Source organism: Punica granatum, chromosome 1, assembly GCF_007655135.1.
Source record: "Punica granatum isolate Tunisia-2019 chromosome 1, ASM765513v2, whole genome shotgun sequence".
Taxonomy (NCBI): Eukaryota; Viridiplantae; Streptophyta; class Magnoliopsida; order Myrtales; family Lythraceae; genus Punica; species Punica granatum.
The window spans coordinates 30,937,120-30,963,415 of NC_045127.1; the positions used below are offsets into that span (position 1 = coordinate 30,937,120).

Sequence of the window (26,296 nt, forward strand, 5' to 3'; positions counted from 1 at the left end):
TATTTTATATTTTGAAATTATAAAGCTATTTTTTATTTATCAAATAGGACCTTCAGATCGAGCATTGAGAAATAATAAATAAAAATACAGGTAACGAATTGTCATTCTACAATCCGATGACAGAGATATAGCTAACTGTCATAGCCGTTCATTTTTTTTTTCGAATTTATGCTAAAAATTTTGTTTATCTTTTTTGTTATTTCTTGTCCTGCATTTTATTTTTAATATATGTAAATATATATATATATATATTCTTATTTTCATTTTCTAAGAAAACTATTAATTAATAATTAGAGGAAGGGAAAACTAAAGCAGTTTCATTTCAAAGCCCATGAAGCATTTTTCATGGGCCTAGTTCACCCAAGAGCCCGACTCAGCCCATATACGTCTCCCTCCCTCCTGAACCCTCAGCAGCTCTTCCCTTTGTATCGCATTGGCTGCTTGCTGATTATTTACATTGTGTCGTGTGGTGACTTGAAGCTGACAACATCCCATTCCCTTGCTCCTTTCCTTCTTCTACTACTTCTTCATTCATAGCTTATGTTACGCTTTGTGGTGTTTCTTTCCTTTACCCCTCTCTCCTTCTCGTTGCCGGCGTCCCCTTGATCTGCAAGTGCCGCTACGTCTCCTCTTCTGCTGTCACGCAGCTGAAGCAAAACAGGTGAGCCGCGACCCTCTTGTTTATCAGTTTCGTCAATCATTCTGTTAAAAATATCTGACATGGCTCTAATTAGTGAGTGGATTGATTGATATCCAAGGTGCTCGTTTTCATTTCCAAGCGTCTCTTGACCTATAGGTGTTTCTTCTTTTCACTGCTTCTCTCTCTTGTGATAGGGTTTTCTAATTCGTCGCTCGTAGCGATAATTATTGGGCAGTACTGATTTAGAATTGCTGGTTGATAGTTTCGATTTCGTCCTAGCAATTGCTTGTACTACGTAAATTCTCGGTAAACTGTCTTGTGGGGGATGTCTTGTTCTTCATTTATTCTCGGTGCGTACTGAAAGAGATTGTTTCGTTTTCTATGGCAGAATTATTTTGTTTTGATGGTTAGAATGTTGCATATATTATATGATTGCTAGAGAAAAAAGAACCCTGAGGGTCACTATTTGCGTTTGAATTTTTCGGGTTTTAATTGTTTTATAAGGTTTCTCATTTGAATTGTTTCATTTCTCTCCAGTAATCATGGTGGACGAAACATTGAAGGATGTGAAGGATGAGGTGCCAGAGGTAAGACTATCCGTTTTCTGGTGCACTACTTATGGGTGATGTTGCTATTATCTAATGTCACTGGAAGCTCGATTCGTTAGTGCCATGACTCGCATTTTCTGCCATTTGGAAAATATGGACCTTGTGTTTGGTTAGTAGAACTTTGTTTGAGGAGAGGCCATAGGCTCTCTACCTGCATCTGTTGGCTGAGCTCCTTTCCTGGTGTTACACTATGCGATTAACTGATATATATTCATACACTGTAGCTTGCAACATTTGATCCGACTAAGAAGAAGAAGAACGTCCTGCCAGACCTTGCTGATGATTTTGTGGACAAGCTTGCTGAGAAAACAGAGTCTCTTTCAGGTTGGAGCAATTTTTTTTTTCCTCTTAATTTCTCAGAAGTCCTTTCTCTACGTGAATGTGCACCCTATCCGTACATTAACCATATGTCCTTGCAGTCAATGATGGACTGGATAATACTTTTGTTGGTTTGAAGAAGAAGAAAAAGAAACCAGTAAGCTTTATTTTGGGAAGTTCTATCTCTCTCTCTCTCTTTCTTTTTTCTTTTTTTTTTTTGGTATGGAAGAGTTTAAGGAAAGAAATTTAGTGTAAAATAATGGTGTTACTTTGTGCTTGCAGGTGGAGGCTAGGGCACTGAATGATGAGAATGAGGATCCAAGGGATGATTTGGATGGTAAAAAATTTTAGTGTGCATTTCAACAATAATGAGCTATATGATAGCTGATTTGCATTCGCCCTTCTAGATCATGCTGGCGAAGACGAAGACACGGATGGAGCTGTTCCACAACAAATTTATCCTTGGGAAGGGAGTGACCGTGACTACCAGTATGAGGAGGTATCTGCATATTTTCATTGTCTTAAGTAATATTGTGTTTGTAAATCCTAATGTGACATAAAAAATACCCAAATTCTCAGTTTGTGGTATGACTGTCACGTACTATCCTGTGGTTATTTTTGTGGTATTTCTTATCTTTTAAATTGTATCTCCAAGACACGAATTGTTGGTCTGTGCAGCTTCTTGGAAGGGTGTTCAACATTCTTCGTGAGAACAACCCAGAGCTTGCAGGCGACAGGCGTACGACAGTTATGAGGCCCCCACAGGTACTCCGTGAGGGCACCAAGAAAACTGTCTTCGTGAATTTCATGGATCTTTGCAAGACGTGAGTGAGCCCTACTTCTACAAACTTTTATTTCTTTTTGGCTCCAATGTCAAACTCCTCTCTTTTATTTTTATTATTATTATTATTATTATTATTATTATTATTTGTGTGTTTCTGTTACTGGCGGTTAAGGCTTTTAATATGCATATGATTTTGATGGTGTGTTTGGTTTTAGAGTTAAGTAGAGTTGAGTTTTGATTTTAATTGGGTTGTAATGATTGTATTGTTGAATTATGAGAAAAAGTGTGAAAAAATAATGAATAGTTGAGAGAATTTAGTATTAAAAATTGAATTAAATAATTAAAAAATTGAAGAAAAACGAAAAAGTAATAATTGTGTTGTTGACCTTTATTGTGTAGTGAGTAGAGTTAAAGTTAGAGTTAAAATTTTAAAAACCGATCCTAAAACCAAGCAGGTTGAATGTCCTTATACTTGAAATCAATTTTAGGATGCACCGGCAGCCCGACCATGTCCAGGCTTTCTTGCTGGCAGAGTTGGGAACCAGTGGATCACTTGATGGTCAGCAACGTTTGGTGGTTAAAGGGAGGTTTGCTCCAAAGAACTTCGAAGGAATTCTGCGGCGATATATCAGTAAGTAACTTTGCTGTAAGCTGGTTTCAATATTATTACTTTTGTGGGTGAGTGATAATGGGGCAATTCCAATTCAATGGAAATGTAGCACTGTTTGTGATGCAATGTCAATCTTTGCCAAATGGTAAGGTCATGGACCCAGAACCCCTAGCTTAGATGGGAGAGCTGAGTAGTGGAGTTTGATATACTTAACACTAGTTTGACAATGAAAGTAGAAATTGAACTGATTGTTATCTATTTTATTTTAAGAACAACATGGTTTCATGCATAGCTATTCCTGCCTTTAGTGCTTGCTCAGAGTACATTCTTACTGAGTTTGAATTTATTGTAGGCATAATCTATACTTTTATAAGAGCCATTTATATTGGGTTGAAATAAAAAAGTTTTCAAAAAACTACCCACCAACTTTTTTTCCCACGTGCTGTCACGGGCCTCTGTTGTTTTCATTCTCTTCCCTCTCCTATGGTTTGACCATCGATTGCTTTCCCCAGAAGGAGCAACTTATCAGGTTTTTATTCTTAATATTAAGTCAATTTATTCTCTTATACTGTATAATTAACATTATAAATTACTTACCTAATATAGAATGTCTATTATATATTTTGAACTGCGCTCAAAGGCTCGAATATCAATTTTATGTATTGTGAAAATGAATTTAACAAAAAAAATATATTTTGTTTCATGATCGTACACATAGTGCAGGCATACCTCTAGCATTACTTTATCTTAACCGTGTGTACTCGTTTATCTTTTGAACAACCAGATGAATATGTTATCTGTCTTGGCTGCAAAAGTCCGGACAGACCTGAGGAATAGTAGATTTAGATCTCACCTTCTCACATCTGAGGAAGAAAAGACGATTCTGGATGGTAGTATTAGCCAAGTAGTTATGATTTCTGAATGGCATCTTTTTCCCATTTTGCAGTGTGGTTCTGGACGATCGGTTGCTCCAATCAAAGCAGGTTTCGTTGCTTGTGCGGGACGTAGGAATGCAGGGACATGATGTGTCCCGTGACTCTACATACAATGTTCTGAGTTACATGAGTCTTCGTGTGTTGAATCTACTACCTGCTCTTTGCCGGCAAAAGTTATGTTTTGTGGGTACTTTTAGAAGTCCTGGTAAGAGGCTTGAATGTTTTCCATGAATGATAATATTGAACACTTGATCAATGAGTCCTTACTGGATTTTGCAAAAGTAAGTTTACGGCGGCATAACTGGGTGTTTCGATTTTAAGATTTTTGAATCGATGTTTATAAGAGGACAGTTTAGATTGGATTTGACACGAATAGGGATCAGACTCTTTATGGTACGTATGATAGGGATTCTTGTCGTGTTTGGTGGTGGATAGGACGGGACAGGAAATCGAAGGGGACAGGTAATTTGCTGACGATCATAAATGATAAGAGTACGGCAAGATTTCGTGCCTACCTTTGCGCACACAAGATCTGGCATTGGTTTCAGCTCAAGGGTCCCCTGGAAGGGTTGAATATGTCGAAGTCCATCTCAAGACCATCTGAAGGCAACCCTGTTGGGCGGTGGCTCTAATTCTCAATGCATTTCCCTCGCGTGTCACGTGTAGAAGATGAGTGATACTTTTTGCAAAATGCTCTCATCGAAAGGAGGTTTCAAAATGTAAGTTTTCCAACTTCAAGGAATTCCAAAACCGAAACCCACTCCTAACATCCACAAGCCGAGGAGGCTTAAGAACTTGCCTTGCACCCATTTATAACAAGTAGCGATTCCACGAGCATCACATAATTGAATCGGCTCCCATATTTGATCCAACAAAAATTTGCTCCACTTCTGTAAAGATTTCAGGGGCTTCTCCACTTTGCGCCTGAATTAACTAACTTGATATATGCATCCTTGAAATCCTTGAAGAACAGGTTCTGATCGTCAGCATATGCTTTGATCCATCTGAAGAGGAAAGAGCAACAAAAACAAACACGAGAGGTTAAAATTCACGCACGCCCACAGTTTTCTAATGAAAAGAGATTAGTTTTACTGGCAAGGAACTCAGAAAAAGCCTAACTGGGTCGATGAGCACCCAAACGTCCCCCTAACTGGGTCCATGAGCACCCACACGTCCATTTGGAGACGGTAATCAAGGCACAGTTTTCTAATGAAAAGAGATTAGTTTTACTGGCAAGCAATTCCTCAGAAAAAGCCTAACTGGGTCGATGAGCACCCAAACGTCCGCCTAACTGGGTCGATGAGCACCCAAACGTCCGCCTAACTGGGTCCGTGAGCACCCACACGTCCATTTGGAGACGGTAATCAAGGCATCTTTGTAAAGTCATTGCATGTGACCACATCCATCAGATGACGGGCAAATTGTTTTACGGATTTTCATTCTAAAAAGTACAAAGGTGAACTTCAAACTGCCTGCAGCGATCCCGGTTTTCAAACATTTTATCTATAATCTGTAAACACTCTTGTCACATTATTTAGAGCAACACATATTAACTGAGCCTGATATCATAATCCCCTTGCATTATCTGTTGGGTCTCCTATATATAATAGCAGAATGAGAATCAGTGAATACATGAGTTAAGAATCAGTAACCTTAAGCATTCGTTGTCCTCGGCAAGTGCACGATCTGAAGGGAGTCCAATCATGCTCGACATTCCAGCTGCAGGACAAGATCATTTAATGGGAATATTTTGGTTAGTTGAGTTAGCAAATCATGCTGGACATTCAGGTCAGAGAAACCAAGATTCAGTTATTCTCTTTTATAATTGGCTCTTAAATATTATTATTTACAGTGTTAGAGACATGTCAAGAAATTAAAAAAGAAAAAGAAAAAGAAAAAAGAACGGTGCTAGAATTTGATTAGCAGCAGCAAAGTTCAGGTTTCTGAATTAACCCATAAACGCTCCAGAATGCTTTTGCTTCTCAAAGGGCATCCTATTGAGAAATTTTTACTTTATCAAAAGAATCATCATTCCTTAGTTCCGTGAAGAATATTCGCCTCAACTCATTGGTACTTGTCTGAAAGCAACTTTTATTACGATCCTCCATTGATTAAGCCCAGAGTAACCCTCTTCCCCCGTCTAGACGATAGTGGAATAGCTAAGCATTTGACCTCCAAATATTAATTGTCTAGGGAGGCGTTAGGATGAAGCCAGATGATGAATGGCCCCTCCATCAAGGAACATATATATGGTTGTCAGACCCAACCAATTTGGCTAGGAACAGGAATAGAACAGTTAAGACCAGTAATTGGCAGATCACCAGTCTGGTTCTTGGAAACAAATGTAGACACACAAAACAAATGTGAACGGGAATGAACAAGCCAATTCTTTCAATGAACTGGATCTGAACTGGAAAATCTTATTGCTGATATAATTTTTAACACCTTTCTGTACAAAACTTGTAGTTGGACCCACCTCAATCCAAGCGTTGACCAATATGAATATCATTCAAAGTTCTGGTAGAACATCTTAACCTTTACCTGCAGACGACCATGGCTTCTCGAGAAGAATCTTGTAGTAGGAATTGTCGAAAACATTTGGATTGCCAAAGCCTTTACCACCAAGCGTATGCGCTCCAGACAACGTAACGAGTTCCTGAGTCCTGAGAGCAAAGGACAAAACCAAGTTTAGAGTAATTAATATAAAATAAATGTCTGGAAACATAATATGAAAGTCAATTAGGACCAATACCCAGATTTACAACTCAAGGACCATTAGGAACTACAGGTTTCATAATAGTGAATAGATTACAGAAAATAAAACCTCGTTGTACAATAAATGAGAAAATGGAGGAGCAGAAACATGGTGAGAATGAACAAGCATCACGTCAGCAAATCAATTAATGTAATGTAATTTCAAACATGAACTTACGATAAGCCCTTCATCTGAAAGCACTGCTTTAAAGCGGAGGCATCCAGAGATTCTTGAGGGAGTCTTCCAGGAGAATCAGGGTCCCTGTAGAGAGAAAAAACAGCGACAGGAAAAGAGAAAAAAGAAAGATAGTATTACTTCCTAGGCGTTTTTGTATCGTATGGATGGCAAACTAGTAATTATACACTGCTTTGAGATTCTGAAAGTTTATCATACACAATTTAACCTCTCACAGAGAATCAAGCCGGCCTAGTGTAACAGGGATAGTAGGACCACCACAAATTGAAATTGCTTCAGCTCCAGCGACAGCAATCATGTCCGCCCAGGAAACTGGTAGCCGATCACATAGTCAGTAAGCCATTAGAAATTCTTTCGTCTACAAGATATCTAAGTTTTTATTACCTTGTTGTTTTGCATCCACTTCAGTCTTAGCTTTCTCCAGAACCTTTATAAAGGAATTTGAATTCAGGAATCTAAGTATGGGGAAAAAGCTAAAGAAAGCAATAGTATGAGAGAGCATATACCTTAAGAGATTTCTTTAGTCCAGCATTTTCAGGCCTGTCAAGTTCATAAACTATTGACCCATTCATGCCACCTGAGATTTCAGAGCATATGAAGAATTTAGCAGGCGGTACTTCCATAACAGAATATGCATGAACCTAAAGTAATAAATAAAAATAAAAATAAATTAAATGCCACTTTAGCCAAGTAAAAAAAGAAACAATGGCTAAAAGATGAAGTGCAACAGGAATTAATATAAGATCCCTCTGATTATGTTTTTCAAAGGGTGCTGCTCATCAGTATGATTCCTTCTGTAGTTATTTAGTCAATGTCCCTCCTTGTTCATTGATAAAACCAGTGCTTGCGAAGCTAAAACTATCTTTAGTATTTGGGTCATTCCTTACTTCGCTCACAAAGTTCTACTGTTAAAAGGCCATTACCGACTAATAACGAGCCTCAAACCAATTAGAAGCAAATATAAGTAGGAACAAAGTTCTATTGGAAGGAAACAAATAGACCATACTCTTCTCCGATCTGGATTTCAGTGAAACATACGGATAGTGACAGAGAGATGTCACAGTGCATTTATTATTTAGTGTTCTTCTCATTTGGAACCAAGAAATGATTTGGACAACAGGCAGTAATTAAATAAATGGAAGGAATTAAAGGACCTACACATAGTAGCAATTTCACATACGGTTCATGAGAAAGATATGATGCGTTCTGTCATTTTTGTTAGATAAAATTGACCCAACAATTATCTGCTAGTAAACAGAGATGATCTCAAAGAAAAACTCAAAATCAGAGCAGTTGATCAAAATTTGTGAGAGATAACTGTTTAGCAAAGAGAATTGGCAACGAATATCACTAAAAGGTCCTTGCAGACAAGTACCTGAATTTTCATACATTTCGTAAGTCCCAGCATCATGAAATACCAAACGAAGCATACCCGCAGCCTTGCCCTTGGAAACTACCTTTCTTATCTCCTCCTTTATAATCGTCAAGTAATTCTCATTTAACCTTTACATTTTGACACAAGCAAAGTTAACAGTTCATAGTCGGTTATATACAATGGCCAAGCAATAAGTTGGCTGAAAGATAGCAAATCAGCAAATATGGAAAGCAGAAAGATTAAAAGGTTAATGTGTGCAACAGGGAATTGGGTTCATGTTTCGGCATCTTTGCAACCAAACATCATGATTCCCTGGGGGTTATTCAGCGGTATCCGTTGCCAATCATTCCTTGTGATAATTCTAATTGTTGAGTATATCAATGCATTATACCATAAAGATGAAAGTATCATCAAGAAAGAGGCCTCCCAGCAAAGTTAAAGCTCTATCAATGTGCAAAGATTTATAAACCAAATTGACTGAAAAATGTGTTACCCATTTCCATGTCTACTCTCCCTACCTCGAGAAAAATTTAAGAACCCCGTATCTCAACTTAATACTAGTGCCGTTCTTAAATGGCGGAAGCTATTAATTTCCAGCCATAAAAGCTTCCACCCTTACTATCAAATCCTTTCAGAGGAGACAGCTCTAGAAAGATCGTACCGATTAGAGTTCATAAGCTACGAAACTACTGCATGATTATGAGGGGCATGACACCCATTAATCCAATTGAAGGATTATCCTCTACAATCACTGTCAATTGCCAGAAACAGCTTTCGGAGGATCCCACCCGACAATAACGAGAGCTCAGTTAAATTGTTCCACGAGCCCAAGAATGAGGAAGAGGAGTTCATAAGGCGACATAGCTCGGAAGAATTTTGGTTCAACTTACTCTGCAGCAGTCTCAGGGAAGGAACCCTCGATGAATTCACGCAGCTGCAGCAGAAGCGGCAGTGTGGCTGTGGACATCAGCCCTCTCCGGCCGGAAACCAAAATGCGGTCGGAAGCCGGGCTGCGGCTGAGAGAAGTAAGGGAGGGCGCTGAGACATGGAAGGCACTGTGCCGAGGCTTGGCGGGAAGTTTGAATTTGGGTGGGAGAGAGGAGAAGGAAGAGGAAGATACAGAGAAGGTTGAGCTACGAGGAGACCATGAAGATAACGATGATGACGACCACGACGAAGCCATCTTCGACCACCCGAAGAGAAAAGGTGAGTTTTATGCTGTCGCGGATGCAGAAATAGGCGGCTCTCCTCGAACCAAAAAGATTCCGGTTCGATTCCGTCACCCAAGTTTTCCATATCCTTTTATGAGTAAAATTTACAAGAAAAAGAATTTTTCTTTTCTTTTATGTTCAACAATAAATGCCTAAGTATGTCGGTATGCAACTAATTCAAGCTCAAGAATGCCCAACTATTGATAATTATGGAAATGTATGAAGGTTCTGAATTTCATTCCTAGTGGTTTCGCTACTTGCTGATCAGATTTCTAATACGGTAATTAGATCTCTAACTGAAAATTGGAGCGATACAAAAGAACAGAGCTGAACATAGATAATGTTTCTTCCTCTCTCTATATATATGTGTATTGTAGTAATGTACATGAAATTGGACAAAAAGGTTTCGAACGATTTAGGTTTCCCTCAATGTTATCTCGGGCCAGATAGCCGAACAACAGAGAGATAAGCATCGCTATTGCAATCCGATGGCCCCTATGAAGTCCCCTCTTCGCTGATTGATTTGAAGAAGCTCGAGTAGAGCCGAGCCCCTAAAGGAGAGGAAGTCAGGGGCTGAGGAACCGGACAGAGCCCCTCAAGCATTTGCACCACCCGAGTCATCGATGGCCTGAGGGTCATGTCCTCTTGTATGCACCATAGGGCCACCTTAATAGCTGTAATTACCCGCTCATCACTTTCGTCATAAGTCAGGCATGAGTCTAGGAGGTCCCTCAGCTTCCCTTCCTCCATCATCTTGAACGTGTAGGAAGGGAAATGGGACTTCTCGGATGTCTCTGAGGGGTTGAAGTTCTTTCGCCCACCGATGATCTCCAACAGCACCATCCCGTAGCTATACACATCGCTTTTCTCCGAAATGGCATAGTTTGTTATCCACTTGTGCCCCGAAGGGTTGTGAACACATTGCTCTGTTCCCGCTGTTAGTGATATGCCCTAGAGCTTGATTTATGTATTTGGATAATTCCTTTTATGGCAATAAAGTTTATTCTATTATTCGTATATTGTCTATGTTTATTAGAATAAAGTCCTTAAGATATTTTGAATACTTCATTCTTAAGAGTTAAGAATATGAGTGACGAAGTAATTCGGTAAGAATATCTTTAAACTGTACACGATCGTAGGAGACTTAACTGGACATTATTTCTCCAGATAGATCGTCACCTCTATCTGTTTCCATGATTAGTATACAGATACTAATGAAGATGGAGTAGTGAGTCTCATGCTATTTGATAACTGTTATCATAACAGATATGTGGATACTTATATGATAAGTAGTCGAACGTGACGTGCAGATAACATTCATACGGTAATTTACTAATGTCAATTAATGTTGTCTGGATCGTATTAGTGCATATAGTCCTTAGACCTGAGATGGAACGCTATCTCAAGTATAGGTAATTAAGATTTGCTACTACTAATGTATTTGTGCTTAGCGTGAGTATTCGGCAGATAGTGGTCTTAGTTAGTTATACTTGGAGTTAGGTGTCTGATCAAGACGGGATTCACTAACCTGAGTAAACAGGGAAAATGTCCTATGGATATGAGTTTTATTCTGGATCGAGAAATCCTCGGCCGGGGTAGATAGACTTGAATAGAAAGAAGTTTTTGTTCAAGTGTTACGGATCTAAGAATGAAATTAGAGAGTCCATATGATCAGCTATAGAGTTTGGCATTTACCGTAACTCTAGCTAGATCGGGATCTTGTAGTGAAAGGATTCAGTGCATGGTATATACAATCAGAGGTTCATCAGAATGTTCCAATTATACCTTCGTCATCTTTTGGATTGTCACGATATGCTGCTAGGTGTCACTCGTGAACTTTGGGAACCAAGGGCATTTTGGGAATTATGCTTTCGGTTACAGAAAGAGTTTCTGGTAGTTTCAAATGAGTTGATACTATAATCCCATTGCCATTTGATGATGAACCTAGTTAGTCACACACATTGAGCGCGTCTAAACTGAGAAAAGAATTAATTCTAATTAAGGAAGTTAATTAGAAATTAATTATCGAACGAGGTTTGCAATGTGGTTGCGAGGGTGCTAGCACATCCTGAAGCCGAGTTCAATATCAAGGATAAATCTAATTAAGGAAATACGATAGTTTCTTTATTTGGAGAGTTTTTGTAAATAGATCGTCTATTTATGGAAACTCGTGTCGAGAACTTATTTTATCTTTCTTTCTAACTGTAAGGGTAAGTCATTGGATGACTTAAATTGTGAGGACTCATTTGTGATTTATTAATTAATTCGGATTAATTAATAATTGCATTTTAGTCCTTAGGGTAAAGATATATATAGATATGTTCTTACAGAAAACCCTAGAGAACGATCTATCAATAAGACCCGATATATGAGAGAGAAAGAGAGGAGGCTTCAGCTGAAAAATTACAGCAGCTCAGCCACGTTATTTCCGAGGCAATTCGGAGTCTTCCTCGACTCCAATTCGGTGTTTCGGTATTGTCCTTGACATCCTTGAAGAGATCTTTTCATTCCGTGACGATTCCGTTCGAGATCGGTGACCTAGATCGGAGTGTACGGGTCGAGAGGAGTCTAATCTCGGAGGAGACGTGCTCGTGTGGACGAGCTAGAGGCCGGACACTTGGACGGCTAATTTGATCGACTCGAATCAATAAGGTTAGTGAAAAGTTCGAAACTTTTCTTATGGATTCATTGTGTGATGTTATCTATTCATTTAGAAGGCGATTCTTATGTCAAGATGTGATCTTGAAGTTTTTGATTAAATGAGCACGCGATAAAAATTTGATTTTTACAGTAATTAAACTTTCCGCTGCGCACGTGCTCGGTTTTTCAACAGTGGTATCAGAGCCTTCCTTCTAATTGTTTAGATACATATTTTGTGCTCAAATTTTGGTGGTTGATTGTGATTTATTGAATTGTTTGATAAATCGATATCGAATTAGGAACGAGAAATTGTTTTTCGTGACCGGCCCTAGACAATACAATTGGATTAATTGTTTTGGTTGAATCACAGCCGCTGCTCAGTGGCTGAGGAAAGTCCTCGGTCAGAGCTGGGGCAAAGTAGTGGTTTTGGTGGCTATTCCGGGCAATTATTGCTTGCTTAGTGGCTACTGGACTCTCAGGATCTTCTCGGGTGAATTGGATGGCTGTTGATCATTTTTTTTTATTTTTTATTTTTTGCTGTAATTGTTCTCTTGGTTTGCTGATGATTGTTGGACAATGATGGTTGTTCTTCTCGGTCAAACAATGGGCAATTTTCGATAATTTTGGAAATTAGATTTCCGAAACAATTAATTACCAAAATTGTTTTTGTAAAATTTGATTTTATGGAAATTGGATATTTGATATCCTATTCTAATGAGTTTAGAAATTTGATATTTGATATCAAAAAGGAATTTTGAAGATACACTAGATATATGATATCTTGTATATTTTTTAGAATTGGAAATTTCCTAATATGAGATATTTGGATATTTTGTAAAGAGTTACAAAATTAGCATGAAATTTATTTCCTTTTATGCTATTAGTTTCCTTTTATAAATTTCGAGCATGGTGTGTGATTATGGGTTTTAGGAAATTTTTTGCTTAATTCTTGTGGCTCTAGGATTAGGCTAATAGTAAGTCCATGATCATGTTTTTATCGATTCTGAGTACATATTTATGCATGTGATGTGTGAATACGGATAATGTGCAAAGTGAAACCGAATAGTAATTAGGTCACCTTAAAGAAAATCTTCCAAATTAAAATATTAAGTCGAGAATGGCATGAGGTTGCGAACCTCTGTCATGGCTCTCCACCAAAGCATTCTCCAAAGAGTTTTAATTTGTTTCGTTGTTGGTCGTGGACACACGGGGGCATGAGACAGACTAAGAGATCTTTTTGCATGAATGTTAAAACATGTGATGTTTTAGATTGTCAGTTGCCAATAACGGCAGGCACCTGAGGTAGCTGATATCTAGGGTTTGGTGGGTTAGACTTAACTATGTATAATGGACCAATAACGGCAGGCACCTGAGGTCCAGAGTACTAGGAGCCGAATTGATTGAGCCGTATATAGAGATGTACTGAATAAAGAGTTGTTCACTTGTAGAATACTTGTTTCCAATAATGGCAGGTACCTGAGGGAATTAGTATTTTATGAGAATTTAATCACCCGCTAGGAATTTTTCTCGATTAGGATTCCCGTTTCCTATTTTGGACGTGTAGGATTCGAAAAGATAGTGGGAGACCATTTTGATTGAAAGTCCATGGTCATTATGGTTATATATACATAAATTCATTAATTTAATCTTGTTATTTTCTGCAATCATGATAAGTATGAAATCTATGAATCCTCTCTCGTGCATACTGAATGATAATAGGCTCACTGGGCCTAACTTTTCGGACTGGCTCCGTAACCTGAACATTGTCCTAAACATGGAGGCTCTGGGATATATCCTGGAGACTCAAGAGATTGAACTCCCTGGCGGGGATGCTACGAGTGATCAGCAGGACGCATATGATCAGTGGTTTGTTGATGACACGAAGGTCCGCTGCTATATGCTTGCTTCCATGAGCAATGAGTTGCAGAAGCAGCATGAGAACATGAAGAGTTCTCGTGAGATCTTGAAGAATCTCAGGGAGCTATATGGGGAGAATAGCAGGACCGCACGATATGAGATATCGAAGGAATTGTTCCGTGCGAGAATGCAGGAGGGAACTGAAGTCGTAGCTCATGTGCAGAAGATGATTAGGCTGATTCAACAGCTTGAGAAGCTTGAGTTCCAGATGGACAAAAAACTCCATGTGGATTTAGTTCTTCAGTCTCTCCCAGATTCTTTCTCAGGGTTCATTGTGAACTTTCACATGAACAAGTTATCATGTTCGTTGTCTGAGCTACTAAACATGTTGGTCACTGCACAGAATGCTATGAACAACAAAAGGAAGGATAAGGAAGTCGTTCTTGTGGCTGGTACTTCTTTCGGTAAGACTGGGAAGAGGAATAAGAAGTCCAAGAAAGGCTCTGTTCCTTAGCAGTCAGCAGGGGTGTCCAAGAATAAGGGCAAGGCAAAGGTTGTTGCTGATAAAGGAACTTGTTTCCACTGCGGCAAGGATGGACATTGGAAGAGGAACTGTCAGCAGTACCTGACCTCGTTGAAGGCAAATAAGGGAAAGAAACCTTTAGAAGGTATGTCTATCTCTTGTTATGTTAATTCCAATGATTCATATAGCTCATCTACAGCTTGGGTTCTTGATACTGGTGTAAGCTCACACGTTTGTACCTCTATGCAGGGGCTAGCAAGCAGTAGGGTCCTCGGAAGGAATGAGGTCTGCCTAAAGATCGGCAATGGAGCAAGTGTTGCGGCCAAAGTTGTGGGGTCGACTTCGTTACATCTGGATGGACATGTTTTATTTCTAGATCGTGTTTTAGTTTTACCAAACGCCTATCGGAACATTATTTCTGTTTCTAGTTTGACTAGGAGTGGATACTTATTTGATTTCAGACATGATGTTTGCAACATTTATTATGGTAATAAAGTTATTGGCGTTGGTTATTTACACGATGGCCTTTATTATCTTAGAGCTAGAAATGAAACAATTCCGAACACGATTGAGATCAACACCGTATCCGAATCTATTCCAAGTCTAAAGCAACTTTGGCACCTTAGACTAGGGCATGTTGCAGATGATAGGATAAGTAAGTTGGAGAAGATGGGACTTATAGTTCCATTGGGTTCTGAACCCAATTCAACTTGCGAGTCTTGTCTTAAAGGCAAGATGACTAGGACTCCATTTGTGGGACAAATGGAGAGGGCTAAGGAAGTTTTAGAACTCATACATAGTGATGTGTGTGGTCCATTTAGTGAAGTGGCTAAGGGTGGATATTCCTACTTCATCACCTTTACCGATGATTATTCTTGTTTTGGGTATGTTTATCTTATGAAGTATAAACACGAATCCTTTGAAAAGTTCAAGGAATTCAAGGCTGAAGTAGAGAAGCAAAAAGGAAAGAGCATCAAGACTCTTCGATTTGATCGAGGAGGAGAGTACATGAGTACTGAGTTTGGTGACTTCCTGAAGGAACACGGTATTGTTTTTCAATTTACTCCACCAGGAACACCACAGTTGAATGGAGTTTCTGAAAGGAGGAACCGTACCCTGTTGGACATGGTTCGGTCGATGATGAGCTACACAGATCTCCCTATTTCGATGTGGGGATATGCGCTGCAGACCGCGTGTTACTTGCTTAACAGGATTCCAAGCAAGTCGGTCTCTACCACTCCATATGAGATGTGGAATGGTAGGACACCTAGTCTTAAACATGTTAAGATTTGGGGTTGTCCTGCATTCATTAAGAAGCAGAAGACCGATAAGTTGGAAACCCGGTCCGAGAAAGGCAGGTTTGTTGGTTATCCAAGTGATAGCCTTGGATACTATTTTTATTTCCCTACTAAGCAAAGGGTTGTTATTAGTAGAGATGCGATCTTTTTGGAGAAACAGTTTGTCCAGGAAGGTGGCATGGGAAGGCAGATAGTACTTGATGAGGAGTCATCAGTACCACAAACCGATCAGATGCCCATTTCAATGGACATTGATAAACCAGTTGAGACACCTATTCAGATTGAAAATGTCACAGAACCTCGAAGGTCTGGTAGGGTAACTCATACTCCCGCGAGATACCTTAATCTCCATGAAAACGTACAAGAGTTGTTCGTTCATGGAGATAATGATCATAGGGATGATACTACCACTTATGAGGAAGCTATATCAGATATAGATTCTTCTAAATGGCTAGAGGCCATGAAGTCCGAGATGGACTCCATGAGCAAGAACCAAGTCTGGGATCTTGTTGACCCTCCTAAAGGTATAGTACCTATAGGGAACAAATGGATTTTCAAGAGGAAGATTGGTGCTGATGGAAAGGTAGAGACCTATAAAGCTAGGCTAGTGGCGAAGGGTTATCGCCAGAAGCAGGGAGTCGACTATGAGGAGACTTTCTCGCCTGTAGCCATGCTGAAGTCCATTAGGATAATGCTAGCCGTTGCTGCGCACTATGATTATGAGGTTTGGCAAATGGGTGTCAAGACCGCCTTCCTCAACGGATACATTGAGGAAGACATATTCATGGACCAACCCAAGGGTTTTGAATCCAAGGATAAGTCCAAGGTGTGCAAGCTTAAGAGATCCATTTATGGTCTTAAGCAGGCTTCGAGGAGCTGGAATCAACCTTTTGATGAGGCCGTAAAGTCCTTTGGCTTCATCAAGAACGAAGATGAACCATGTGTGTATAAGAAGGCCAGTGGGAGCATGATCGCCTTTCTTGTATTATACGTGGATGACATTCTGCTGATGGGTAATGATGTTGGTATGCTCACTTCTGTAAAGGTCTGGTTGTCTAATACTTTCTCCATGAAGGATTTGGGAGAAGCGACCTATATACTAGGTATCGGATCTATAGAGATAGACCGAAAAGATTAATAGGCCTATCCCAAGCCTTGTATCTGGATAAGGTGTTGAAGAGGTTCAACATGCAGGATTCCAAAAGAGGATTGCTCCCTGTGAGACACGGTATCCATCTCTCTAAAGCGATGTCTCCCAAGACTCCTGAGGAGAAAGAGAAGATGGCACAGGTGCCTTATGCTTCGGCTATAGGTAGTCTGATGTATGCTATGCTGTGTACAAGGCCGGATATCGCGTATGCTGTTAGTGTGACTAGCAGGTATCAATCCAACCTAGGACTTGATCATTGGACTGCTGTCAAGAACATCCTTAAATACTTGAGAAGAACTAAGGATATGGTTATGGTATATGGAGGAGGTGAGTTGAGACTAGACGGGTTTACAGATTCTGATTTTCAATCAGATGTGGATGATAGAAAGTCTATCTCCGGTTATATATTCGCCTGTAATGGAGGTGCAGTTAGCTGGAAGAGTTCTAAGCAAGAGACGACTACAGATTCCACTACAGAGGCTGAGTATATTGCTGTATCTGATGCAGCGAAGGAGGCAGTTTGGATTCGGAAGTTTGTGACTGAACTCGGTATTGTTCCCTCCATATTATCACCAGTAGAGTTGTACTGTGATAATACTGGAGCGATTGCTCAAGCAAAGGAACCGAGGTCACATCAGAAGTCCAAACACATTGAGAGGAGATATCATATTATCAGGGAGATTATCGGGAGAGGCGATGCAGCTGTGCAGAAAGTAGCTTCAGCAGATAATGTCGTCAATCCACTCACGAAGGCCATGACGCAGCAGCAGCTAGAGAAACATCTTGAGAAAATGGGTCTTAGATACTGTACTGAGTGGCTCTAGTGCAAGTGGAAGATTGTTAGTGATATGCCCTAGAGCTTGATTTATGTATTTGGATAATTCCTTTTATGGCAATAAAGTTTATTCTATTATTCATATATTGTCTATGTTTATTAGGATAAAGTCCTTAAGATATTTAGAGTTAAGAATATGAGTGACGAAGTAATTCGGTAAGAATATCTTTAAACTGTTCACGATCGTAGGAGACTTAACTGGACATTATTTCTCCAGATAGATCGTCACCTCTATCTGTTTCCATGATTAGTATACATATACTAATGAAGATGGAGTAGTGAGTCTCATGCTATTTGATAACTGTTATCATAACAAATATGTGGATACTTATATGATAAGTAGTCGAACGTGACGTGCAGATAACATTCATACGGTAATTTACTAATGTCAATGAATGTTGTTTAGATCGTATTAGTGCATATAGTCCTTAGACCTGAGATGGAACGCTATCTCAAGTATAGGTAATTAAGATTTGCTACTGCTAATGTATTTGTGCTTAGCGTGAGTATTCAGCAGATAGTGGTCTTAGTTAGTTATACTTGGAGTTAGGTGTCTGATCAAGACGGGATTCACTAACCTGAGTAAACAGGGAAAATGTCCTATGGATATGAGTTTTATTCTGGATCGAGAAATTCTCGGCCGGGGTAGATAGACTTGAATAGAAATAAGTTTATGTTCAAGTGTTACGGATGTAAGAATGAAATTAGAGAGTTCATATAATCGGCTATAGAGTTTGGCATTTACCGTAGCTCTAGCTAGATCGGGATCTTGTAGTGAAAGGATTCAGTGCATGGTATATACGATCAGAGGTTCATCAGAATGTTCCAATTATACATTCGTCATCTTTTGGATTGTCACGATATGCTGCTAGGTGTCACTCGTGAACTTTGGGAACCAAGGGCATTTTGGGAATTATGCTTTCGGTTACAGAAAGAGTTTCTGGTAGTATCAAATGAGTTGATACTATAATCCCATTGCCATTTGATGATGAACCTAGTTAGTCACACACATTGAGCGCGTCTAAACTGAGAAAAGAATTAATTCTAATTAAGGAAGTTAATTAGAAATTAATTATCGAACGAGGTTTGCAATGTGGTTGCGAGGGTTCTAGCACATCCTGAAGCCGAGTTCAATATCAAGGATAAATCTAATTAAGAAAATACGATAGTTTCTTTATTTGGAGAGTTTCTATAAATAGATCGTCTATTTATGGAAACTCGTGTCGAGAACTTATTTTATCATTCTTTCTAACTGCAAGGGTAAGTCATTGGATGACTTAAATTGTGAGGACTCATTTGTGATTTATTAATTAATTCGGATTAATTAATAATTGCATTTTAGTCCCTAGGGTAAAGATATATATAGATATGTTCTTACAGAAAACCCTAGAGAACGATCTATCAATAAGACCCGATATATAAGAGAGAAAGAGAGGAGGCTTCAGCTGAAAAATTACAGCAGCTCAGCCACGTTATTTCCGAGGCAATTCGGAGTCTTCCTCGGCTCCAATTCGATGTTTCGGTATTGTCCTTGACGTCCTTGAAGAGATCTTTTCATTCCGTGACGATTCCGTTCGAGATCGGTGACCTAGATTGGAGTGTACGGGTCGAGAGGAGTCTAATCTCGGTGGAGACGTGCTCGTGTGGACGAGCTAGAGGCCGGACACTTGGATGGCTAATTTGATCGACTCGAATTAATAAGGTTAGTGAAAAGTTCGTAACTTTTCTTATGGATTCATTGTGTAATGTTATCTATTCGTTTAGAAGGCGATTCTTATGTTAAGATGTGATCTTAGTTTTTGATTAAATGAGCACGCGATAAAAATTTGATTTTTACCGTAATTAAACTTTCCGCTGCGCACGTGCTCGGTTTTTCAACACCCGCGTCATCAGCTTAGCCAGCCCGAAATCAGAACCTTAGCAAGGAAATTCTCGTCTAAGAGAACATTCTCGGGCTTTATATCACAATGCACGATCTTCACATCACAATCCTCGTGCAGGTAAGCTAAACCCTTTGCAGTCCCAAGTGCGATATTAAATCGGGTGTTCCAGTTGACCATTTCCCCTTTGTCTTTCCTAAATATCCACTTATCAGGGGACCCATTAGCCATATACTCGTAAGCGAGGAGGCAATGGGCACCTTCGGCACAAAAGCCCCTGAGGCGGACCAAGTGGTGGTGGTGGATGCTCCCAATGATGCAAACCTCAGCTCGGAACTCTTTCTTCCCCTGCCCGATCCCTTCTAACTTCTTCACTGCTAGCCTCGTTCCTTCTGGTAGGGTTCCCTCATACACCGAACCGAATCCGCCCCGGCCGAGTTTCATTGTAAAGTTGTTAGTTGCTGTTTGGAGGTCTTTGTAGGTGAAACGTACTGGCATCCCTGACAAGCTCTCTAGGAAGTTATCCTCTGAACCATCTTGAGGAGTCTCGGGCAACTTCGACTTCAACTTATAGTACCGAAAACCTCTGATGCAAATCGTAGCACGACTTCAAGGGATCCAGTTCAAGTTCCAATTGGACCGATTATGCGAGCACGAGCAAAGAAGTTTAAAGATGAACTCAACGACCTGATTCAAGAGGTTCGGGCTCAAGCAAATTCGTGGAGGCCCATTGGACATCAACAAAAATCCATTAACATGATTCAAGTTATAGAAAATTCCGGACAAGGCTAAATTCCGCAAGTGTTTGAGGAAACTTCTAGAATATTTGATGATCAAGAGAAGATATCATCAGATTTGTTTAAAGTTTAAATCTCATAGAGATATTCTAGGGGTATTTAGATTTCATATCTTTACAGATTATGTCATATTTCTATAGATTATGTCATATCTCTATCGATATTCTAGGTTTTAATTTCCTTATCTTTAGGAGGAGATATGGCCAGATTATGATTAGTTTATGTCTATATATATTCATCTCAGTCAATTTTTAATAAAAAAGGAACATTCAGAAAATTGTGATAGTATTCTCTTTGGTTCTTGAAGAACTAATTTGAACTTATCGGAAGTTTTCGTGGCGTTCATCAACGACTTATCAAACGGCTTTCTACCACCGTTTGTGGCGTCTTCATCGACTTATCAAACGGCTTTCCATCACCGTTTGTGGCGTCTTCATCGACTTATCAAACGGCTTTCCATCACCGTTTGTGGCGTCTTCCTATATACCGAGGTTTTTGTTTCGCATTAAACAACGGGTTGAGGTCAGTTATACCAAGGTTCTTGTTTTTGTCGTAAACAACGGGTCGAGGGTTCGTCAATCAAATCTGATCGTGGCGCTTGGGATCTTTGTTGGGGATGTCACGACACTGCCCGAGCCAGTGCTAGGGAGGTTTGTGAAAGATACTGTTCCATCCTGCCCAAGGACTGCAATCCAAGTCGCATTTGGGTCGGTATTGCTCGAGAAGATGAACTCCCAGAGCAAGTTCTTGTTCTTATCATAGAAGCCCCACGAGTTTGCCTCAAGTTTCGCAGAACTGACTTGCCTGCCGTCCTTGTTTACGATTTTCCGGGTGTCTTTCCCCATGGACCAGTAGGGCTGTGGTGTCCGGTACCCTGCAGAGAGGAGAATATCCCCAGACTTGATCTCGAGAGCATAGCTCAGGTTCTTCACTCCGATTCCCACGAGCTTCATTCCCTCTGTGAATTCCTGGTTTGATAAGAGGGTGTCGCTCGGGTGGCTAAAACTCTGCCAAACAGTCCCACCATCGGATCTGACCAAGACAAGATTTCCTGAATCCTGCAACTCCATTGCGGAAACACCTTTGTTACCGGTTCCTGTGGACCAGACCACAGTACCACTCTTGTACAGGACCACATCCCCGCTCTCGTTGAACGAGAACTTGTCAGAATTCGAGACAGGCGATTCCCAATTGGCGGACCATACCACGGTCCGGATCCCGACATGTACGATGCCGAGCAAGAACAGGGTGACATCACTGCTCATCGTGATGAAACCGAAGGCGAAGTTCGAGTCATTAGATACGAGGAACTTCCCGTCCTTGTCAATCCAGTTCATCTGGGTCCCTCCAAACCCGGGGCTAACCTTCCCAACGTTCTGAAAACCAGCCATAGCAACCCCACATAGAATCATCAACACAGAAACAGAAACAAAAACAGAGCAGCCCAGAAAGGAGATCCCTCCATTCCATGCTTCCATGGCTCTAACAAACTGAATTCCCGGCCGAATCGAACCGCCAAAATCCGACCCAACAGCTAAATCAAGAATCAAACTTCAATTGCAGAAGAAGCTAAACCGAACCTGAGGGGATGCAATGTAGGAAACTAACTTCTGGGAAAGGACAGATCACGGGAAGCATTAGCAGACCCACAACTTCCATTTCTGGTCAAACAAGCAGAGAAATCTGATGCCAAGTCTTAACTGGCGAGAAAAGAAATCTGATGCCAAGTCTTAACTGGCGAGAAGGAGTCGTCTTGAAAGGAAAGAGGCAGATTTTGGGGATGGTGATTGGGGAGAGCCGAGCAATTAATGAGAGAGAATTGGTTGGGGCAAGATGGAAAAGGCAGGAAGGAGCAGCAGCTCAAGCATGCAAGGTCAGAGCAGTAAAGTCTCTCTCTCTCTCTGCCCCCTCTCAGCTTTGCCCAGTGGCGATCTCAAAATTTGGCGTCCAAGAAGAAGGGCAAGAAACAACAAAAGCCAAGTTGGGTTTAATTAATTGAATTGAATGAATTTTGCAGGACATGGGTCTCTTCTCTTTCTCTCTCTATCCCTTTCCTTACCCTCTTTCACAAGCAAAGAGAGAGAGACACATACAGGGGGAGAGGGAGACACCTGATTTAGTATTGAAAATTGGGGATTTTCTTTTTTCGTTTATTATTTGATTCTTCTTTTTCGTGTTAGAGAGTTTTTTTTTCAGTTTTTTCTACGATTTTGGATTTTTGCTTAGAAGAGCAAAGGACCTTGTAGAAGAAGTAAAATTTTGATTGATATTAGGTGGTGTTTGGTAGCTAGTATTCTATCCGAATCGTTAGTTATTTTTTTCAATTACAATAAAGAGATCTATGAATCTATTACAATGAAATAAAATTTTTAAATATTTAAGAAAGGAATATGAGTAGTCACACCTTAGTATCGTAACATATTATTAATTATCATGCAAAATAGTGCATTACTGCCCTATATCTTTTTGAATCATTGATTATTTTGATTACACTAGGCTATGACCCTAAAATCCATTGCACAGGAAATTTGGTTTGAATATAAAGTCAAATTAATATTTTTAAAAGTGATAAGAATATTAATAAGATTTAAAAATGCAAAAATAATATACTTATATTATGTTGCTCTAGTACTAGTTTTTATTTCCTTACGTTGCATGGTTCCGTTTTCGTGTATCTCCATATTATTAACTAGTGTAATTATTTACATTTTAAAATGCCATTTTTCTGATTAAAATAATAGTATTTTCATTTACTGATATTCAAATTTTTATGTTAAAAATTAGAGTAAGTTAATAATAATAATAATAATATGTAACTAATTAACCGTCGCAATTAATATGCATCACCATATATTTCAGTTTAATATTAATATGAATTCATCAAATAATATTTTCAGTCATTTGAATAAAAACAAATTCGATTTTTTAAAGAAAAGTCTTTGATATTGTTGTTTTTAACTTCTACCTTTTATATAATTTATGGGCTTAAGTTCATAAGATTCTGTCATAATTTTTTCTTCACTACAACTAATAATTATTCTAATTTATAGAAAATTTAATTGCTTTTTAACACAACGAAATATTTTTAGTAATAAATTTCAAGTTTCATAAGATAATTAATTAATGAAATAAGCCTTATTTTAGATAAATATATAAATATTTTGTCTTAACCGACTCAATCAATTTCATTATTATATATTTATCTAATTGTTTGGACATTAGACAAATTATATATAGAAATTCATGCAAACTTGATCACACATTTTTTAAATATAAAAGTTTTATGTCATGCTTATTTCAAATGTTATTTGCATATTAATATATTACCATAAGTTCGTATATAATACAAATTAGTTTTAAATCCAATCATATCCTTTTTTGTTGGTATACTTATTTGTCAGTTGTTTTTCTGGTCATTATTTGTCAGTTATTTTTTGAAGTTGGGCATTTTTTAATAGTATGAGAAGATGTTAAGGGCCTGTTTGGATTGTGGATGCAATTTTAAAATCACAATTCTAACTTAACTCTATCTATTACAAAACAAAATAACTCATACAAAGTCAAAGAGTGGGTCCCATTTATACCAATTTTTTCCACAACAAAACAACATAACTTATACAAAGTCAAAGGATGGGCCCCATTTATTCCACTCAAAATCAAAATCAAAATCTGATTTTAAAATCCTACTATGAAACCAAACGCAACCTAAGTTTTCATAAATGGACTTCAATTAATTAAATCAACTTTTAATCCTTTTTTATATTTAAAAAAAGTATGAGGTGGCGTTTGGTTTCAAATTTAATATTCTACTCCACTCCACTCCATTTTTCTATCAATTCAACAATATAATCATTATTCTTTTATTTTTTCCTCCCATTTAATAATAAATTCACACTCATACTTTTTTCCTAACCGTTATTATAATTAATTTGAATAATAAATTTCAAATCTACTTGTACGTTCATATATTTTTTTCTATCTTTTTATCTAATAAATAATAATTTCTCACATCTACTTTTTCCTAATAATTATTGTAACTAATTATTTAGTAATAAATTCTCTGTATAATATATACATGTAGTATATACTTTTGTCTCGATTAGGCTGGGACAGTGCGGAGTAAAATTCCAACTCCAAAACCAAACAAACTCGATTTCTAATCAAATATTTTAATATATTTGCTACATTAATGATAAATCATTTATTAATATAGGAGCCAATTTTAATCATATATAGATAGATTAGAATTAATATATTTAATTTAAAAGAAATATATCTATTTAAAATATATGGTTTTAAAATTAATATTATAGATAACAAAACATTATTGTATTTAACATATATTAAAAATAATCTACTCAATTAAATGTAAATTAACTTGAGGATAATATATTATATACCATCTAATAGCACATATAAAAAGAATAAAATTAATATAGCTAAACAGTTCATATATTAGACACTTACTGGCACTACAAGTAAAGTTATTTAATACATAATATTTTTATCAATTTATGGAGTTTTAATGTATAAATTTTATCAATAATGTGATTAATTTATTTTAAGCCCAATTAAACTATCACAATACCAAAAAAGAATATGTCTGATACTTCGAGTCAGTGATACTTTAATAAATAAAAAAACAACAATAGAAACAATAATTTAATTAATTGAATGAAAAAATGGGCAAAAAATGCATGTTAACTAAAAAGGAGAGGTTGGAGAGGAGGAAAAAAGCATGGGATGTGAAACCGGTGAAAAAAGTGAGTTTTAGTAAAAAAAAAAAATATTTTACAATTGTACCCCTTGATCTGATGGTAATAATAAATTCAAACATATATAGACAAGATAATATGAGAAAGAAAAAGTTAGACAAAGTAACTTTCTTTCTCATATATAAATATCGATATAGACATAAATATCGATATATATATAGACGTAAATATATATAGTTATATATTCATATGTGTCAGCACCCCATTTTGGCTCATCAATTCAAGCAATGCATAGCAATGATTCAGGCCACGACTTGAGTATTGATACAGAAGAAGGCTCGACGGAGCAAGGAATCACTATTCATCCTCAACTCAGCAGAATCAAGCGGATGACATGGGCAAACAACATAAGAACTTCTTTAGTCATCAGGAGTTAACAGAGCAAGCAGAAGCCAAACAATCCCCAAATCGACATTTTTCATAGTACAAAGTCGATAGTGCTATTTTTCGATAGTTCGCTCAACCATCAGAATATCCAATATTGGACTCCAAAAATCCACATCAGTGCCAAACAGATGAAAAGTGTCTTCAAACACATTTTGCAGATCATCTACTTTATACAGAGCAATTTTCTGAATACAGACAACTTTTCAGTAGAAGTTAAAAAATGCCGGTTCATCAGAGAAAAGTTAATGCCAAATGTCAGACACAACCATGCCCCACAAACATACAAAGCATGAGCATCAGAACAGATCTATTCCCGGAAGCCATGTAGACACCCCGAATGACTTCCGAGTGACGGAACAAGCATACCTCTCTTCGGAAAGGTATAATCAGAGACTGGTCTGACAAAATAACGGCAAACGAAGTTGACCTTGCATTGCCTTAAAAACTCCAGCAGACAGAAGCAATTGGGCAAAACAGATAACATAACCCCTTTTAGTTTCCCGAGTGACCTTCGAGGAGTAGAAAAAGTCATTTTCAGTGGAAATCCATATCCGGAGGTCATTTTTGCGGAAACTTGACGCCGGACGCCTACCCTACACAAAGCTAGACATCCCAAGGCTCAATGTGGAATCATCGGACTGAAATGCACAACTCATCTAGGCCTCCCGAGCAATACTTTAAAGGTCTCAAAGGCATTTTTCAAGTCCTTAGAGGTCTGTTCTT

At 38.4% G+C, this 26,296-nt stretch overlaps 5 protein-coding genes across 9 annotated transcripts; 2 read left to right on the forward strand and 3 right to left on the reverse strand.

Annotated features, from left to right (window-relative positions):
- Positions 1-460: 460 nt before the first annotated feature.
- On the forward strand, positions 461-4,193 carry LOC116193212 (eukaryotic translation initiation factor 2 subunit beta-like). 4 transcript variants are annotated; one of them, XM_031522016.1, is made up of 10 exons: positions 468-661; positions 1,178-1,227; positions 1,473-1,572; positions 1,668-1,723; positions 1,849-1,903; positions 1,974-2,065; positions 2,245-2,390; positions 2,839-2,981; positions 3,745-3,796; positions 3,861-3,984. In XM_031522016.1, exons 2-10 carry the CDS (start codon positions 1,183-1,185, stop codon positions 3,982-3,984), a joined length of 813 nt encoding a protein of 270 aa, XP_031377876.1. In that variant the 5' UTR covers positions 468-661; positions 1,178-1,182. The 4 variants fall into 4 exon arrangements, with proteins under 4 accessions (XP_031377873.1, XP_031377875.1, XP_031377876.1 ...); XM_031522013.1 differs by lacking the exon at positions 3,745-3,796 and having other exon boundaries at positions 461-661; positions 2,806-2,981; positions 3,907-4,193; XM_031522015.1 differs by lacking the exon at positions 3,745-3,796 and having other exon boundaries at positions 462-661; positions 3,907-4,193.
- Positions 4,194-4,572: 379 nt separating this feature from the next.
- LOC116193211 (putative L-ascorbate peroxidase 6) lies at positions 4,573-9,489 on the reverse strand. Its single transcript, XM_031522012.1, has 9 exons — positions 9,111-9,489; positions 8,221-8,348; positions 7,352-7,422; positions 7,230-7,272; positions 7,061-7,157; positions 6,828-6,911; positions 6,437-6,558; positions 5,548-5,614; positions 4,573-4,899 (listed from the first exon to the last, which is right to left on the reverse strand). The coding sequence occupies exons 1-9, from the start codon at positions 9,401-9,403 to the stop codon at positions 4,797-4,799; spliced, it is 1,008 nt and encodes a 335-aa protein (XP_031377872.1). The 5' UTR covers positions 9,404-9,489; the 3' UTR covers positions 4,573-4,796.
- A 4,356-nt stretch (positions 9,490-13,845) lies between these two features.
- LOC116205236 lies at positions 13,846-14,442 on the forward strand. Its single transcript, XM_031537767.1, has one exon. The coding sequence runs from the start codon at positions 13,846-13,848 to the stop codon at positions 14,440-14,442; it is 597 nt and encodes a 198-aa protein (XP_031393627.1).
- Positions 14,443-19,576: 5,134 nt separating this feature from the next.
- LOC116205252 (G-type lectin S-receptor-like serine/threonine-protein kinase SD2-5) lies at positions 19,577-20,112 on the reverse strand. The gene is given in 2 exon segments (XM_031537789.1): positions 19,577-19,647; positions 19,650-20,112. Coding segments are annotated over 2 exon segments (534 nt in total).
- A 773-nt stretch (positions 20,113-20,885) lies between these two features.
- LOC116195152 (G-type lectin S-receptor-like serine/threonine-protein kinase SD2-5) lies at positions 20,886-22,615 on the reverse strand. 2 transcript variants are annotated; one of them, XM_031524143.1, is made up of 2 exons: positions 21,992-22,615; positions 20,886-21,787 (listed from the first exon to the last, which is right to left on the reverse strand). In XM_031524143.1, the coding sequence occupies exon 2, from the start codon at positions 21,746-21,748 to the stop codon at positions 20,987-20,989; it is 762 nt and encodes a 253-aa protein (XP_031380003.1). In that variant the 5' UTR covers positions 21,749-21,787; positions 21,992-22,615; the 3' UTR covers positions 20,886-20,986. The 2 variants fall into 2 exon arrangements, with proteins under 2 accessions (XP_031380003.1, XP_031379996.1); XM_031524136.1 differs by having other exon boundaries at positions 20,886-22,613.
- Between the last annotated feature and the right edge of the window lie 3,681 nt (positions 22,616-26,296).